The sequence below is a fragment of the Salmo salar genome, chromosome 23 (assembly GCF_965601325.2).
Source record: "Salmo salar chromosome 23, fSalSal1, whole genome shotgun sequence".
In the NCBI taxonomy this organism is placed as follows: domain Eukaryota; kingdom Metazoa; phylum Chordata; class Actinopteri; order Salmoniformes; family Salmonidae; genus Salmo; species Salmo salar.
In genome coordinates, this window is record NC_138313.1 from 27,212,055 (window position 1) to 27,229,043 (window position 16,989).

The 16,989-nt window shown below is 47.5% G+C and overlaps 1 protein-coding gene across 4 annotated transcripts in view; it reads right to left on the minus strand.

Annotated features, from left to right (window-relative positions):
* Positions 1-16,989, minus strand: part of LOC106584317 (centrosome-associated protein 350) — a 39,947-nt gene that overhangs the window by 7,368 nt on the left and 15,590 nt on the right. For 2 of the 4 annotated variants that reach the window (XM_082968007.1, XM_014169435.3), the window contains exons 12-29: positions 14,607-15,541; positions 14,343-14,505; positions 13,960-14,102; positions 13,670-13,862; positions 10,331-10,551; positions 10,071-10,234; positions 9,782-9,892; positions 9,389-9,529; positions 9,038-9,225; positions 8,718-8,881; positions 8,361-8,560; positions 6,876-7,063; positions 6,543-6,630; positions 6,282-6,434; positions 5,856-6,013; positions 2,386-2,630; positions 1,955-2,142; positions 361-496 (exon numbers count right to left, since the gene is read on the minus strand). In XM_082968007.1, the coding sequence (XP_082824133.1) occupies positions 361-496; positions 1,955-2,142; positions 2,386-2,630; positions 5,856-6,013; positions 6,282-6,434; positions 6,543-6,630; positions 6,876-7,063; positions 8,361-8,560; positions 8,718-8,881; positions 9,038-9,225; positions 9,389-9,529; positions 9,782-9,892; positions 10,071-10,234; positions 10,331-10,551; positions 13,670-13,862; positions 13,960-14,102; positions 14,343-14,505; positions 14,607-15,541 (3,779 nt within the window). The remainder of the gene's footprint in view (positions 1-360; positions 497-1,954; positions 2,143-2,385; positions 2,631-5,855; positions 6,014-6,281; positions 6,435-6,542; positions 6,631-6,875; positions 7,064-8,360; positions 8,561-8,717; positions 8,882-9,037; positions 9,226-9,388; positions 9,530-9,781; positions 9,893-10,070; positions 10,235-10,330; positions 10,552-13,669; positions 13,863-13,959; positions 14,103-14,342; positions 14,506-14,606; positions 15,542-16,989) is intronic. The other 2 variants (XM_082968008.1, XM_082968009.1) reach the window with 2 other exon arrangements.

Genomic DNA, 16,989 nt, shown 5'->3' on the forward strand with positions numbered 1-16,989 from the left:
TATTTATTTGCGGTTTGTCCATACGGACATTCATATGCTACTCCAAAAATGCATGCACATGTTATGTTAGTGATAAAACCTGATGATTGAAATGTCCACTATAATAGCACAACAGAACCAGCAACGACAGTTTAAGGACTATGACTGTAGCTCAGTGACGGCTGGGAAGCTTCCATACTCCCATAACACAACTAAGCAGGTTGAGTGTCAGGGAACTGCACGCATAATCCTTTTCTTACGGCATCACATTATGCCTGCAGTCAGTCCTCTTTCGACTCTGCTTTTCAACAGCTCTAACAGGAAATAAAAATGATGTCCCGTTTTGGAGGCCCTACTGCTCCAAAGAGGGGACCAACTCACCTGTGTGTGTGCTAGAGGGAGTGTCAGCGGCCTTGGGGTCGTGGCTGGAGGTCCTGGAGGAGGAGCAGAGCTGCATCTTGCTGCTGCTGCCCTCTGGGTGTGTGTTAGTGCTGAGGCTGGCTTTTGGTGAAGGAGACTGTACAACAGAGGAAAAGGATAGGGCCCAAGGGGAATTCAGGACAGTCTCACATTCACCACAACAGCATGCCACAAACTAACTAACTAACCAAGACACACCAAAACTCACACACACACACAAAAACAAACACACTCAAAAGGCAGTGTCTCTAATGGTACATGCACAGATGCCTTTCTATGACATTTAGACTTGAGTGTTTCTGCTTACATCTCATTTGCATGTGGCGTCTAAATTCCTGAGACGATTTAAATAACCCCAAATAACTATAGTGACATCTAGCTCCATATAATGAGCTCACAGGAGTAAATGAAAGAAGTGATTTTTTTAAAGTGTTTTCTTCTTCACCCAATAGGGCAGTTAATTAATAATACTCAATGTCTCAAATAACAATCAAGTAACACATGAACTTTGCACAAGGAAAGTGACAATTCCCTGAAAGAAGCAACTGAGTCCGGACCCTGGACAAAGGCCTATACTCACTGAGCTGCCTAAAGCCTCTTCCCCCTCTGGAGGCTGAAAAGATTTGGCACGAGCCCCCAGATCCTCAAAAAGTTCTACAGCTGCACTACTGAGAGCATCTTGACTGGCTGCGTTACCGCTTGTTATGGCAACTGCTCGGCATCCGACCGTATCGCGCTACAGAGGGTAGTACGTGCGGCCCAGTACATCACTGAAGCCGAGCTCTCTGTCATCCAGGACCTCTTAACCAGGCGGTCAGAGGAAAGCCCTAAAAATAATCAATGACTCCAGCCAACCAAGTCATAGTCTGTTCTCTCTGCTACTGCACGGCAAGTGTTACCACAGTGCCAAGTCTGGGACCAAAAGGCTCCTGAACAGCTTCTACCCCCGAGCCATAAGACTGCTCAACAATTCATTAAATGGCGACAGGGATTTTTTCCTTTTCACCCCCTACCCACATGTACATAGTACTTCAATCACCTAACCAAACCTACAATTCCCCTCAATCTATCACTCCAATTACCTCGTACTCCAGCACACTGATTCATTACCGATACGGCTTATATTTTATTGTGTTACCATTTTCTTTTTATCTATTTGTTAGTTTTCTTACTGCATTGTTGGGAAAGGGCATCGTAAGTAAGCACTTCACGGTAAAGTGTACACTTGTTGTATTCGGCGCACGTCACAAATTCAATTTGATGGGAAGAGCGCTAACCAAGTCTCACTTTGTTCTCAGGAGGGATAATACTTGGAGCATGCTCGTTGACAGATTCTGTTAACTCATAAAATTCCCTGCACAGCCCCTCCATCTACACTCAGGACTTAGACTCCCCTCTGCGAGCAAGGGAGTAAGGCCCTGTGCATGTTGCTTTTTTTGTGGGGGGGGACAATAAAATGATCTAATCTTTTTGAAGGGTTCATAAACAAATGTAATCAATGTATTTCTACTGTAGTAATAGATAACATGACATCACAACATGCACAGGGCCTTACTCTCTTGCTCACAGAGGGGGAGTCTAAGTCCTGGGTGTAGATGGAGGGGCTGTGCTGGGTGGAGGGCAGCTCAGAGACAGAGCCAGGCTGATCAGTGGAGGGGATGTCTGGCTGCTGGGACCCAGACAGATCTGTGTGCACGCTGGAGCCAGTCACTACTGGGGAGTAGTCGCCCTCACTCACAGAGTCTGAGGAGAGACACACACAAAGGTCAAGGGGTAAGAGCAGATGAATACACCTGCAGCCTCAAACATGGCTATACAGCTAGCTGTACGATGTTCTCTCACTCATAAAAAGTATACGACACAAGGCAAGCAAACTCATACCTGATAACAGGCAATAAACAGAAACTACTGCATACTACAGCATGTGCTTATTTCATCTCATACAATAGGCCTAGAGCTCAGTGTCTGTCAACAGTGGTCTCTCACCTCTGTCAGTCTTTCCCTCAGGGTCGTGCTGGCCGGAGCTGGCATTGGGGCCGGAGCTGGCATAGTCTCTGTGATCTGACCTCTGGTCTCCGTCTCTAGGACGCTCTCTGTCCCAGGCAGCCAGGGCCTGCTTCTCCATCCGCCTCACCTCAGCCTCCTCAGCATCCAGCCTCTGCTTCCACTCCAGCAGCTCCTCCGCGTGCCTCCGCCGATGCATCAGACCCTGCTCCCGCTTGGTCAGGAACCTGGTGGTGGGGAGGACAGGAGGAAGGGAGAGAAAGCACAAAGAATGGTAGGTGCAGTTGGTGTGAGAAGCAGTGAAATGATTGCAACGTCGCAGAAGCTAGTGGAGTCATCAGCAGTCCAACCATCAACCCAACCACCCCCTGCCCATCTTCCCTGCAAACTCAAAACCTCCGGGATGGTCCACACACACAAACCATCCGAACCATGCTTACCTCAACAGACATGGTTTCATTTTGACCCCATAGTGCACAAGTCATCCAAACTCTTCCCCCAACAACAGAGTACAAACATTTGATCAAAATGGATAAAACAGGCACAAAGTGTGGTAGTCAGGTTCAATCAGTTGGTTTGACCCCAGGGCTTAACATCACTGTAGGACACCCCTCAAAACATCAGTCAAAGACCACCAAGGGTTAAAAAAAAACACATTGCAGAATATAGGTCAAAATGTCTATGGGTGTAACTTCGACATGAATTCTACACAACACAAGAGTCAAAATGCATTTCCCATGTATACTGCTGACAGAAAATACTTTCAAAATTGTTTCTCCATTGCTTTGATTTATAATGTACATTGAAAAGAACTGGTTCCTTATGCACTGCAAGTTAATCAGCTATTTTGCATGTTGACTATAATTAGTAGAAGTGCCAGACAGTACTGTGTTTGCTTGTCTCTCTTTCGCGCACTAGTACTGCTTTGGGTTAGACTGTGCTCCCAATTCTATTAAGCCCACTTGCAATACATACTCATTAGCCCATCACAAGCAACAGTTTTACTGGGCTCATTGAACAGATTTAAAACCCTCTATCACTGCTAAAGCACCGGCCAAAGGCACTGCCTCTTTTTCATGGACGGTGTGTAGCCTAATAACTTATAATTTACTCTTATGGACTTTTCTTCAACAAAAGTAGTGAGCGGCATGAATATGAGAAAGTCATGCAGATCCTGATTCAGTCACTCTGAATGAGAGTTAAATGAGCACCTCAAAGCAACACCACAGAGATCGGAGAGCTCTCGCTGTTCAATGAGAGTCTCGTTCAAATCAGGCCAACTGTATTAAAAGGAATATGACCTTTGACCTTAGCAGACCAAAGTGAGGTCATATCATTTCTGGCAAAAATGCCTAGTTTTTTTCACTTGTTGTTGAATTTCTGTGCCCCTTCATGCATACGGTAGTGAATGTACATGCAATGCCTGATGACTGGTTTGTGTTGCCAACAGGATGGCATTGGGTGTTATTCAAGCTTTCACTTCACACTTCCTGGAAAAAAAAGGAAATGGGGAGGCGGGAGCTGAACATAAGCATGGTCCTTGGGACAGAGGGCAGAGAAGGATAGGCAGCAGTGAGAGGCGAGAGCAGCACTGTACCTGACCAACTGGATGTAGATAAACAGCTGGAGGTAGGGGAAACAGAAACTGCAAGATGCCCAGTGGTGGGCCATAAATGGAGAGAAGTAGTAGTGAACAGGAGAGCAGTGTCTACAACCAAACAAAGCAAGGACACGACACAGGAAATACCGCACAAAATATGAGTTGGAGAATGAGAAAACAGCCAAATAGAGAGAGAATAGTGATTAAGCATGTGCTTTATTGCACTGGATGTTTCATGGGTTCATTCAAAGAGAAGTGATGTAGTTAATCTGCCAGGGTTTTGTGTTGGTGGCAGAGCTTAGAGGGGTATTAAAACTCAGTCCTTTTCATCAGGAGTTGGCCAGGGCATGGCAAGATGTGCATGTTCGTCTTTGGAGCCGGACTCCAATAAAGAGCAGGTGTGTAGGAATGTGCAGCCATGTGTGAATGTGTGCGGCGGTGCCAGAGAAGAGCTAGGCGTGACTGATCAATTATAATCCTAAAAGGTTAAGAGAGAGGCCTTTGTCTCATGTTGCACCTCAGTAGACATAATGCTTCTCCTTAATTAAATGCAATGGGTGGAGGAATTTGCAAGATTAGGTTATTTTAGCAAAAAGTTGCAAATGTAGTGGTGGGTGATAATTGTTCATGTTTTTAAGTACTGGTAACTAAAACCTGATTTAGGCTTTATTAGACTAAAACACTGGCTAAATCACACATTAACCTTCACTATGATCCACAACAACAACACTAGAGCATTATTAAAAGAGACCGTGTTAACATATTGAAATGGCAGGTTGTTAGAAGACCAATGCAAGCAAGCAGACAGAGGCGTAGCTCCAAGCAGCTTGTTAATTCCCTACAAAAAATAAAGTCTAGGCTCAAATTGACATTGACCTCCCACTTTAAGCTGTGATATTGGGTACATTCAGTTTGTGTTTTTTTGGTAGATTATTCAATTTAAAGAATCATTCGCTCTCGGCCTACAATTAGTACTGATCACGTTGCTACTGAACGAAAGTTACAAATCCTTAAACACCACAACAACTGAACGTTTGTTAGGACCTGTACTGCAGAATGTACAAGCATAAGAATGAGGTCAGTCGGTGTGCAGGTCTGGCTGTTCAACCATCGTGAGAGTCCCCCTCCAGTCACATGACCACATTGTTAAAAGACTAAAACCTGCCCTCGCTGCTTGTATGAGACACCAGACAGACATTTTACACTACATATTTGCTCTGGTTCATATCGTACATTTTGGAATGAGTACAGAGATCGGAGCAGGTGCAGTCTGAACAACTAACATGCATGTATAGCAGGGTTCCCCAACTGGCGGTTCGCGAGGTGGTTTTATATGGCCGGTCCCCCCAAAATGTTCTGCGCAAACGAAAACAATCTGCCCGCGGCTGAATCTAGTTGATGATCCCTGATCTATAGAGGACGTGGAGCATGCTTATATTCATATCCACACCACAGAAGAATGAAGGTTTCTAGTCATGCCAATCCCTCACTTTCACAAGGCAACAGCAACTTCTATCAAATGATTTTCAAGAACAGAAGCTCTGAAGCTGGTACATAATTCATTGTGATTAACAAAGCAAACAGTCTTAATGATTGATATGCCCAATATGGTTTTGTTAGATCGTCAGTCTAAGACAAGTTAACAAATCACACCCATAAAGATAAAGCTATCAAATATGGTAATTTCAGCTGTTTAAAAGTTGGTATAAATTGTGTCCATCTTAGTGAATCCTGTTATAAGCCCTGAAGTAGAGAAAAAAAGAGCCCTTGACAAAAACTTCCAATAAGACATTTTAGTTGTCATTAGAAATTTGGACAGTGTAGTTAATAGGTTAATTGAAGTTTAAATTACTTCTTATCCGTGTGAGAGCGCATCTTCTTGAGCTTCTGCATGATGCTGCTGGTCTCACTGCCAGACACTGAGAGGGGAGAGGCGCTGCGCACGTCCCCGTCAGTCATCGCAGCACTGGGGGATGTTGCCCCTTCGACGTGCTCCGACACTGGAGTCTCCTGTAGGACATAGATGGTTACACACACACACACACACACACACACACACACACACACACACACACACACACACACACACACCACACACACACACACACACACACCAGAAATGAAGAAGAGCGCAAGACCATTTTAAATCTTAATGGAACCATGCAGTATTATTTTAGACATATGCATAACACAAAGCATCTCTGAGGATTAGCTCAATATGTCCATAAATAAGACATTCCCAGATATGAATATGACGTAAGAAGGTGGTAGTACTGACCGGTGGGGTGTCACCGGTGCCGGCACACTTGAGGCGCTCCTTCAGCTTGAGGGTGGTGTATCTCATCCTCTCTATCTCCTCCTGCTGTTTGAGCAGCAGCTGCCTCTCCTTCCTGGCTGCCCTGTTGGCCTCCTGCAGACGCTTGATCTCCGCCTGGACAAACACAGACACCGACAGGGTCAAAGGTCATGGTCACTCAGCATTACAGATGGGCAGTGATGGGAGCAGGTGAGATGGGCAGAGATTTTGTTGGTTAGTTACCTGTTCCTGTTGGAGTTTCATCAGTAGGCCTCTCTGCTTCTTTCTGATGGGTGGCATCTTGTCATCCTCACCCTTGTCTCTGAGGCGCCTATGAGATCAGAAAGGAGAATCAGTGAGAACATGAATGCAAAATGAGGACAGAAGTGCCTCATGCGAAAGAAATTCAACAGAACACATTGACCAAAACTAGATTCATAGTTTTGGTCAATGTGTTCTGCTGAATTCCAATCGCACGTTTTCGTATGATGGAAACCCAAAAAAACTTTGGCGTTAGCGGGGAATGAGACAATATTCATTCAGAAAACATGGATCCTAATAAAAGTAAACCAGTGCCTTTTCTGATGCTCCAGCCAAGCGAGCTCGGCCTTGGTTTTCTCCTTAAGGGCCTTCTGTCGCAGGCGCAGCAGGGAGCTCTGGTGGTGGGCGCGCACCTCCTCCTCCTTCATGTACTGACGCACCATGTCCATGGTGAACCTGGAGAAGCTGTCCTGTCCGCTGGAGAAGGGCATGCTGCCGTCCTGCTGCCGGGAGCGGAGCGGGGACAAAGAGTCACTAACACATAACAAAGCCTTATCAGTCAGGAAACCAGGCACACACAGAGAGCAAACAGTGGTAGATGGAAGATCACTCTGGCCACTGGTTACATGCTCCCTCCAGCTGGCAAACAAATTGAGGCGAGGGAGAGGCTGCTGGCCTTGGTGGTTGCGATATAGAATCAGTGTTGTAAATGCCAAAGTCTATCCAGAGCGCTGTCAAAACACCTGGGGCCAATGAAGGCCAAGGTATGTACAAAATCATCCCTACATGTGGCAGCCAGGTGTGACCACAACCCCTCCTAGCCGCGCCACAACCCCTCCTAGCCGCGCCACAACCTCTCCACAACCTCTCCTAGCCGCGCCACAACCTCTCCTAGCCGCGCCACAACCTCTCCACAACAACCTCTCCACAACCTCTCTTAGCCGCGCCACAACCTCTCCTAGCCGCGCCACAACCTCGCCACAGCCGCGCCCTAGCCGCGCCACAACCCCTCCTAGCCGCGCCACAACCCCTCCTAGCCGCGCCACAACCCCTCCTAGCCGCGTCACAACCCCTCCTAGCCGCGCCACAACCCCTCCTAGCCGCGCCACAACCCCTCCTAGCCGCGCCACAATCCCTCCTAGCCGCGCCACAACCCCTCCTAGCCGCGCCACAACCCCTCCTAGCCGCGCCACAACCCCTCCTAGCCGCGCCACAACCTCTCCTAGCCGCGCCACAACCTCTCCTAGCCGCACCACAACCTCTCCTAGCCGCACCACAACCTCTCCTAGCCGCACCACAACCTCTCCTCCACCTGTTGTGTTTGAAGGGACCAGGTATGGGTCGGGTCGGGAACGATACAGCCAGGCAGGGAATCACCCAGAACCCAGTTAAGTGGGGCCGGGGCACACAGAACGTTTATTGTGCCCAGGGTAGTAATGAATTGAGCAGGCTTTCCCAGTCTTTCTGATGCCATGGCCAGTGGAGCCCTTTCCAGGCGTCAGTATGGCTAGGCACAATCCCGCATACTGAACCCTTCCGAGAGGCAGGGGGCTACCACTGTGGCTTGACATTAAGAGCTAAGACAGATGCTGCTGCCAACATATTAGAGAGAAGCTATAATTTCACCATTACTGCGGTCAAAATCGGGCTAAATGTGGATAAGCATTATGCGCTGGTTACTTTAAGGAGAAACCTCCCAAAGTAAACTAGTACATTTAAGCTTTTGGATAAGTGCTAAGATTTCAGCAGTCTTGCTACTTTGCCAGCATTACAGTTATTGAGATGAGGTGGCAAACTAACCTTGGAGCTGTCCTGTGCTGTGGGGTTCTCCTGACTGGGCTCGTCATCCGACTCCTCGTGAGGAACTCTCTTCTTCTCCAACACTCCACGCCGGTGAGACTCGGAGGGCAGCAGCGAGCGGAACGAACGCTCCTCAATTTCATCCTCCGTCATGGACTCGTCAAACTTCAGAGAGTACTCTGTAGCCACTGAGGCGCTGTCTGTATGGGGACAGATTGTTGGGGACAGGAACATTGTTCTCTCTTTCTAAGAGACTTCAGGCTATTTATGCATCGTAAACGATTATTATGCATTGCCTGTTTGTGATAACGGCTCCCTTCCAATCCCACAATGAGTGCTATGAACCCCTGGCCTCACCTTTCTCATCCAGTAGGGACTGAACACTGTCACTGGGGATGGAGTCTTCAGCTGCTGTATGGGCCACTGCCTCCACCACTGAGCTGTTACCCGTCTCCACCTTCCTCCTCTGTCTCTTCTCAGAGGAGGCCAGGGAGGGACTCCGGTGGCTGCTTTCTCCACCACTGGGGGGGGTACAACGCAGAGAGGACAGGGGAGGGAGAAAACCAATTGCTTATCTAGCCATGCCTATAAAGTTTAACCTGACCAAACCAATTATGCTGACAAGGAGAAACATCTCCCGGGGTCTGTGAGGCGCACCACTGTGTGAATTCCAGTACCTGATGTTGGGTCTCCTGGAGGGGGTGGAGTCAGAGCGGCTGTCCAGGGAGAAGGGCTCCTCGGTCCTGTTCTTGGCAGCAGACATATCACCCATGAAGCTCTGGTGATGCTGCCTCTGCTGGTCAAACAGGGTGCTGATGGGAGTAGCAGCAGGGTCACCGATCTGACAACAGGCCAGCTCCGTCATCTGAGGAGAGAGCAACTAAGTCAGCAATATATCAACTGAAAGAAACTGTGTCGAGAAGCAAGAGTCAGACATTTGCAAATACATGCAACAGTGAGGAAACAAACCAAGCTCAGTGACTGGCTGTAGGGACAAGAGTGGAGAGGGAGAGCGAGAGTGTTCGGACCTCTTTGAACTGGTGGGAAGCTACGGCTGTATAGCGTACAGACTCGGCCGGTTGGCTGATCATCTTAGCGGTGGCCTCCTGCATGCCTCCCAGAGACTGCTGCTGGGTCTGAGCCATGTCCTCCTGCAGCTCCACGTGAGCCTGCAACGACACACACACAGTTCTGTTACTGAACCACTCTACAGCCTACACACGTCTAGTAAAATACCTTTCTCACACCACATGCAGTGAAGTTAGATTGAGTTCTATAAATATTCAAGGGGTTGGCAAATATGAAGCCACCCTCGAGAGGATCAACAATCTACCAAGTTGGTGCATGGTTCTAACTCTAGGTGAGAAGTATGTGGATTCTGCAGAGTTGCCCGTTCTAAATGCCAGTGCTGTGTGCAGTACCCTGGCTGCTTTCTGCCGTGTCTCCTCCAGCTGCCATTGGGTCTCCAGCGCCTCCTGCTCTGCCTTCACCTTCAACTCATGAAGGTCACGCTCGTGCCGCTGCTGCTGCGCCTGAAAAGGTTAGAGGTCAAAGGTCAGGACCTATGGAAAAAGGTGAATGAAAACCACCAGAACATGACTACATGCCAATAGCTAAGGTTTCAAGAGTGGAGTAGTGCCTATACTAAGCATTCATATACATAAGCGAGCACTCTCAGGTGCTCTGACTGGTGGGTTGGGCCTCCCTCACCTTGAGTATCTGGGCAAGCGAGACACTTTCCTGCTGCGCCAGAGACACGCCCCTTAACCGCTCCACGTCGCCCAGCTGGCGCACAGACTCCTCTATAGACTCCAGGTAGTGGAGCTCTGCAGACATATGCTGCTGCAACCCCCCTGGGGTGTAGTGGAGCTCACCTGGACAACAGAGAGACGGATAGAAACAAAGGAAGTTGTAGATAGGCAATAGAGTATGTATCAAAACGACTGAGCGGTTGTTTCTAGATGGTATACCTGCAGCCGTGGGCTCTGCTCTGCCCCCCAGTGTAGCGGACAGGGATGAGGAGGAGCTGGGGCGGGCTGAGGAGTGAGGGCAGCCGGACCCAAGACCAAGGATGTCTGCCCCGGCTAGGGAGGCGCTGCCTGGAGACACACGAGGAGAACTAGAGTCTGTTGGAGAGCCAGCTGGAGACGGGCTAGGGCTTCTGGGGGACTTCTTACTGTCCAAGCCCAAACTGGAACCAAGGGAAGGAAAAATAAACAATTGATTCATATGCATGCTTTCTGAAAACGTACAAACTCCCATTTGTAACTGTCAACTTAAAGAAGGCTGGATTATCGTTTGAAAAAGTGGTGGGGGAGGGGTTTGGGATTATACTTTAAACCAAGGGTGTCAAACATATTTTACCCCGCGGGTTTCATTCAGTCTTAACCAAGGGCCGAGCTTAAAATTTCTTATATTATTTAGTCGCCGTCAAATTTGCTAAATATAGTCCCACATCCATCGCTTTTAGAATTTCCGATGCTCCCTGACTGTCTGGCATTCGAAGACTTAACAAGCTGGACAGAGTGACGAGACTATAAAATATTAAGTTCATTATCATTCCTACACAGGTTTGATTAGGTTTTGGTCATTTCAATGTCAGTTGACATCGTTTTTAGTATACGGGCTGTATAGTATACGTTAAACATAACACATGGAACATTAACAACTTTGATTCAGTTCAGGTATGTGTGCTATACTGCCAGAACACTAAATTAACAAGGTGAAATGGAGAACCAGGAACTAACAGAATTAAGAAAAGGGGGCCCCAGGAAAGCCATCCTAAGACCTACAGTAGGTGAAGAAAATAACTTTCAATGAACATAGTGCTGCTTTGAGCCAAACAAAAATGGGCAAAGTCATCTAATCATGATGATACAGTATAATGTGCTTCTGGTTCCTATCTAGGAACAGTATGGTAGACAGCGGTGCATCTCTCCTGCTCCAACTGCCATTGTACACAGGGTTTTACCTTACCAGAGAACAACTGCAGCATTAAGGACGTGATCCTGAATGTAATCGCTATCACATCAAGCAGACAAAGGTATGGAGAGAATCTACCACCTGGGCAAAAAAAAAACAATAAACACCATTGGGGAGGCTCAAATGTCCCAGGAGAAGGAGGAAAAAAACTCCCTGGCAACATGCCCATTTTGCAGTGAGGAGATTTAACAACCTCGCTGCCCAAACAAAAGAGTCAGTGTTAGGCTGCCATGAGGCAGGCTGCTGTAGACCCTTCAGCCACAACCAGAGCAACAGCCAAAATACTATTTTTCCCTGGCACTCTCCACTAGACTTCCTAAACACATTTGAATCATTAGCTCTTAGCCTCGATGCCCAGATCTATAGCCACAGCAAAATAAGCATCCTAGAGTGTTGAGTAAGCTAAGGCCATACGATGTGCAATTGGCGCGTCAATTTTACTTCAGGATTCCTTCTTATGTAGGCTAAGAATGAGCCTGAAATGTGCATTATCAGTCATGAAAACCACAGCCATATTATATTGTATACGTGTTTCCGACTGAATAAAAAAATGTATGTATTTGATGGCGAAGAAGAAGCATGAAGCCAAAAACTTGTTGACAGAGGCAGCTCTAGCAGGGCAGTAATTCGCCGAACGGACTTGTTGGAAAGGTGGCATCCTATGACGGTGCCACGTTGAAAATCACCGAGCTCTTCAGTAAGGCCATTCTACTGCCAACGTTTGTCTATGGCGATTGCATGGCTGTGTGCTCGATTTTACACACTTGTCAGCAATGGGTGCGGCTGAAATAGCCGAATCCATTAATTTGAAGGGGTGTGTCCATATACTTTTGGTGATGTAGTGAATTTTGATAAAATGCATTGGGTATGACTAAATCCATTCACAAAAATAAATATAATTGTGTACAAAACATTAGGAACACCTTCCTAATATTGAGTTGCACCCTCTTTGGCCCTCAAAACAGACTCAATTCTTTGAGACATGGACTCTACAAGGTGTTGAAAGCATTCCACAGGGATGCTGGCCCATGTTGACTCCAATGTTCCCCCACAGTTGTGTCAAGTTGGCTTGATGTCCTTTGGGTGGTGGGCCATTCTTGATATGTGCGGGAAACTGTCGAGCAAGAAAAACCCAGAAGCGTTGCAGTTCTTGACAAACCAGTGAGTCTGGCACCTACTACCATAACCCGTTCAAAGTGAATGGCACACATACCATCCATATCTCAATTGTCTCAAGGCAACAAAAAAAACCTCTTTAACCGGTCTACTCCCCTTTATCGACACTGATTAAAGTAGATTTAACAAGTGACATCAATAAGGGATCACTGCCTTCACCTGGTCAGTCTGTCATGGAAAGTGTTCATAATGTTTTGTACACTCAGTGTATATAATGGGCCCCCCATTATATTGGGAAGTGAACTGAAAAGACGCCATTCATTCGCTGCTCAGGCCTGACAGAGAGTGAGATGCATCTTAATGTTGGCAAAGAGACCCTGTAGAGAGAACACTGTGGCTGATGTGGTGTCCAAGTTCACTCCAATATTCTCTCCAGTCACTTGGAAATGTGTAAATATTATGAGTGGTGGTCTTTGGAAGCCAGGGACCACTTAATAATTTATTTATTTTACCCTTATTTTACCAGGCAAGTTGACTGAGAACAGCAACGACCTGGGGAATATTTACAGGGGAAAGGGGGGGATGAATGAACCAATTGGAGGCTGGGGATAACTAGGTGGCTATGATGGTGGGGTCAGATTTGGAATTTAGCCAGGACACCGGGGTTAACACCACTACTCTTATGATAAGTGCCATGGGATCTTTCGTGACCACAGAGAATCAGGACACCCATTTAATGTCCAAACCGAAAGACAGCACCCTACACAGGGCAATGTCCCCAATCACTGCTCTGGGGCATTGGGATATTTGTTTTTTGTCCAGAGGCCCTCCTACTGGCCCTCAAACACCGCTCCAGCAGCATCTGGTCTCCCACCCAGGGACCGACCAGGACCACCCCTGCTTAGCTTCAGAGGCAAGCCAGCAGTGGATGCAGGGTGGTATGCTGCTGGCTAACAAGGAAATTGTGTCGCATACATGAAGTGAGACTGTACAGTGAAACAAATAGACCAGAAACTCATGTAATTGAAAGAGGCATTGTGCCCATATGCCAGCAATAATATCTCCACACAAATGTGCTCAGAGATTGTAAGACAACCAAGAAGCTCAGGAAGGAAGGAACTACCAGTAATCACTGAAGGTCAGGGAGGATATTCAAGCTCTTGGGAATTCCCCTGGGCCCCTCAGAAGTGGTCTGGGCTGGAACGCCTTACCTGCAGTGTAAGTAGCCCGAGGCGCCCCCTAGTGTACTGTCAGTGTACACGCTCTTCACCAGGCTGTGGATGGAGCTTCTCTCAGAGGCTGAGCCTCCTCGTCTTGAGTCTCTAGACAGGCTCTCCGACCCCGGAGAGCAGGGGCTCCTCTGCTCTTCCACCAGAGTGGCATCACTCTTGTCTGAAGCAGCGCCTAAAGAGATGGGAGACACTTCCACTAGTAAGAAATTGTCACTTGGCTGCATGATTTCAGGGGAAGTGGTTCTTTTATTTTGTGGGGAGAGTCTCACCCTTTTTCACTGAGCCCTTTGAGTGAGGTGAAGATACTGGAGTGGAGCCTGAGGAGTGATGGGATGGCAGGTCTATAGTCCGGGTGTCATAAGGGGACCTGCGACTCATCAACTCGTCATAGTGACTGTTCCCACTGGTGATGCTGCAATGAGACGTCGAGATAAAAGATGGTTTAAGACCCACATCACGTGCATCAAACCACCACAGACTACTAAAACAACAACTCACATCTGTTGAGGTGAACTCCTAGCCAGCCATGTGACGACAGTGCCACCTTGTGGTCGGGTTCCGTCATTTTTACAGGATTTTCAAATGTTTTAATTGCATGAGAGGTATTCAGATAGCAACACCCAGTCATGTGACAGTGTACAAACCACTTTACCTGCATCCGTTGTATCCTTTCTTAGACAGGCTGCTCCCGCCACCGCTGCTACGGGACGACACAAAGTCATCCTCATACACTGGTGCCACATCCACCGAGCTGGCTGCAGACAGGCCACAACGCACAGCAGGGGAGCTCCTGTCTGCTCGCTCCTCTCCTCCAACTGCAGGGAGAAGCCAGAGGAATAGACGATGGGTTAAACATTCGTTCTTCATTCAAAACACTTCTATGGATAGGGTTGGGTGTGTAAATGTGTTGGCTAACCCTTGGTGTGGTTGTGCAGGTGGTTCTTCGTGAAGATGTTGATGACGCTATGAGGACTTCCCTTGGTCAGTTCCTCCCATGGGCCTCGGCTGCGGTCCCGTGTCTGAGAGAAGGGGAGGGTGCTGAGGGCTGGGTACTTCTCTGCCGCTCTCTGGAAGTGAGAGATGGGCTGGAAGCCCTCCCTCTGGCCCGCACAGAAGTCCAGTGACCCGAGACGCTCTGCTGGTTTGGGGACCCTCTTTATGGGCGTGCGGGGGCTCTCGTTGCCCTCCGACAGGCTGCCCTCGCTCAGCAGTGGGCCCTCACTGATGGAGTCACCGCTGGAGTCATGGAGCTTTGTCTTCCACGGTGCCTCAGGGTGCTCCTCCGGCCTCTTATGAGAGCCGAGGCCTGGGGATGTGTGGGGCCTGCTGCCTGAAGCAGAGGCCCCGCCTCTCTGTTCCCTGAAGCTGTGCAGGTTGCCCACCCCTGGGAGAGCTCCGTTGTATGCGCTCTGGCCAGCACTCAGGAGCCTCTGGATTCTCAGGGACAGCTCGTCAGCAGCATCAGCGCTCTCTCTGACCGATGGGCTCACAGGCTTGGCCCAGCAGCCGTCGTCTTGAGGCTGAAGATGGGTCAGACCGGTAAGATCCATGTCCTTCGCACAGCCATAGTTGATCCCTGCGCCGGCCAGTTTCCGCGCTTCACTCTCTATGTGGGTAGACAGGGATGCGGCTGTGGCTTTCATGGCCTCAATGCGGTTCATCTTGGTCTTGTTGGCTGCTCCTGTGGAGTGCTGAGGCCTGGTTCCCCTCACCCCAGAGTCCCCTCCCGTTTCCAGGCCCAGGGAGAAAAGCTTGTCGTCTGTGGGGGGAGCCAGAGCACTGGAGGGTCTGACTGCAGGACTCAGACGGTCTGGCTGCAGCCACGATGGAACTCCCAGTCCCAGCTCATTCCTAAAGGAGAGAGAGTGGAGGATTATTATTCAAATACACCATTTTTTTAAACATAGGGCTCAGAAACACTCAAAATATTGTTTTGGGGATTTACAAAGTTCTTTAGTATTATGGACCCATAAAATACTTTTAGTACAGAGCAACATTGTCCATAGGATACTATGCCAAAGGTTTAAGACACCTAAATATGCATGAAGCCATTAAAATATGTGACTTGTACAGTCTAAATAGGACTTTCTGAGAACCACCTTTGTGTTCATTGTATAAGCAAAAATTGTTCAGGGCCGAGGATCAACTCAACAAGATTCCAAGAACTGCATAGCAACTCATGAGTTTATGAACATATGCAGATGACAGTTACATACCATAATGTTTACCCTATGTGAGGACCAGACAGATATTTACAGTATCTGAAGTTACTGTTGCATCTAAACTATCACTAGAAGTACCCTATTTTATGGTTCACCGAGCATACTAGGGAAATGAGTTCTCTTGCACCTTATTTGCTGAACGATCTTCAAAATGTTCTTAAAATTTGATGTTCTGGTGCCTCTAGGGTAATTCAGAAAGCTGATTGAGGAACTTGATGAATGTGTTAGTTTTTAATGGCCGTGTTTTTCTTTCCGCGTTTATATTTAGATGTGTGTATTTTCTGTAATTCAGGGCTCATCTGTAAAAGAGACCTTGGTCTCAGTAGGACTCCCTGATAAAATAACGGTTAAACAAACAAATAAAATACTGCACTATGTTCTGAAATGCTGCAATGGAAACCCGTGAAAACAGACCGTTCAGAAACAAAAAAAATCCTTATTGGCTCTGTTCCTTCGCCATGAGGAGGTAATATGGCTCTATGCTTTGGGCCTCTACACTAGCCAGTGCTAATGAAAAAGGTAACATACAGTGCCTTCGGGAAAGTATTCAGACCCTTGACTCTTTCAACATTTTGTTACGTTACAGGCTTATTCTAAAATTGATTAAATAAAACTAAATCCTCAGCAATCCACACATAATACCCCATAACGACAAAGCGAAAACAGGTTTTTAGAAACGTTTGAATATTTATTAAACAGAAAAAACAGAAGTAACTTATTTACGTAAGTACTCAGACCCCTTTGCTATGAGACACGAAATTGAGCTCAGGTGCATCCTGTTCCCATTGATCATCCTTGAGATGCAACTAAAACTTGATTGGAGTCCACCTGTGGTAAATTCAATTGATTGGACATGATTTGGAAAGGCACACACCTGTCTATATAAGGTCCCACAGTTGACAGTGCATGTCAGAGCAAAAACCAAGCCATGAGGTTGAAGGAATTGTCTGTAGAGCTCCGAGACAGGATTATGTAGAGGTACAGATATGGGTAAGGGTACCAAAAATGTCTGCAGCATTGAAGGTCCTCAAGAACACAATGGCCTCCATCATTCATATATGGATGAAGTTTGGAACC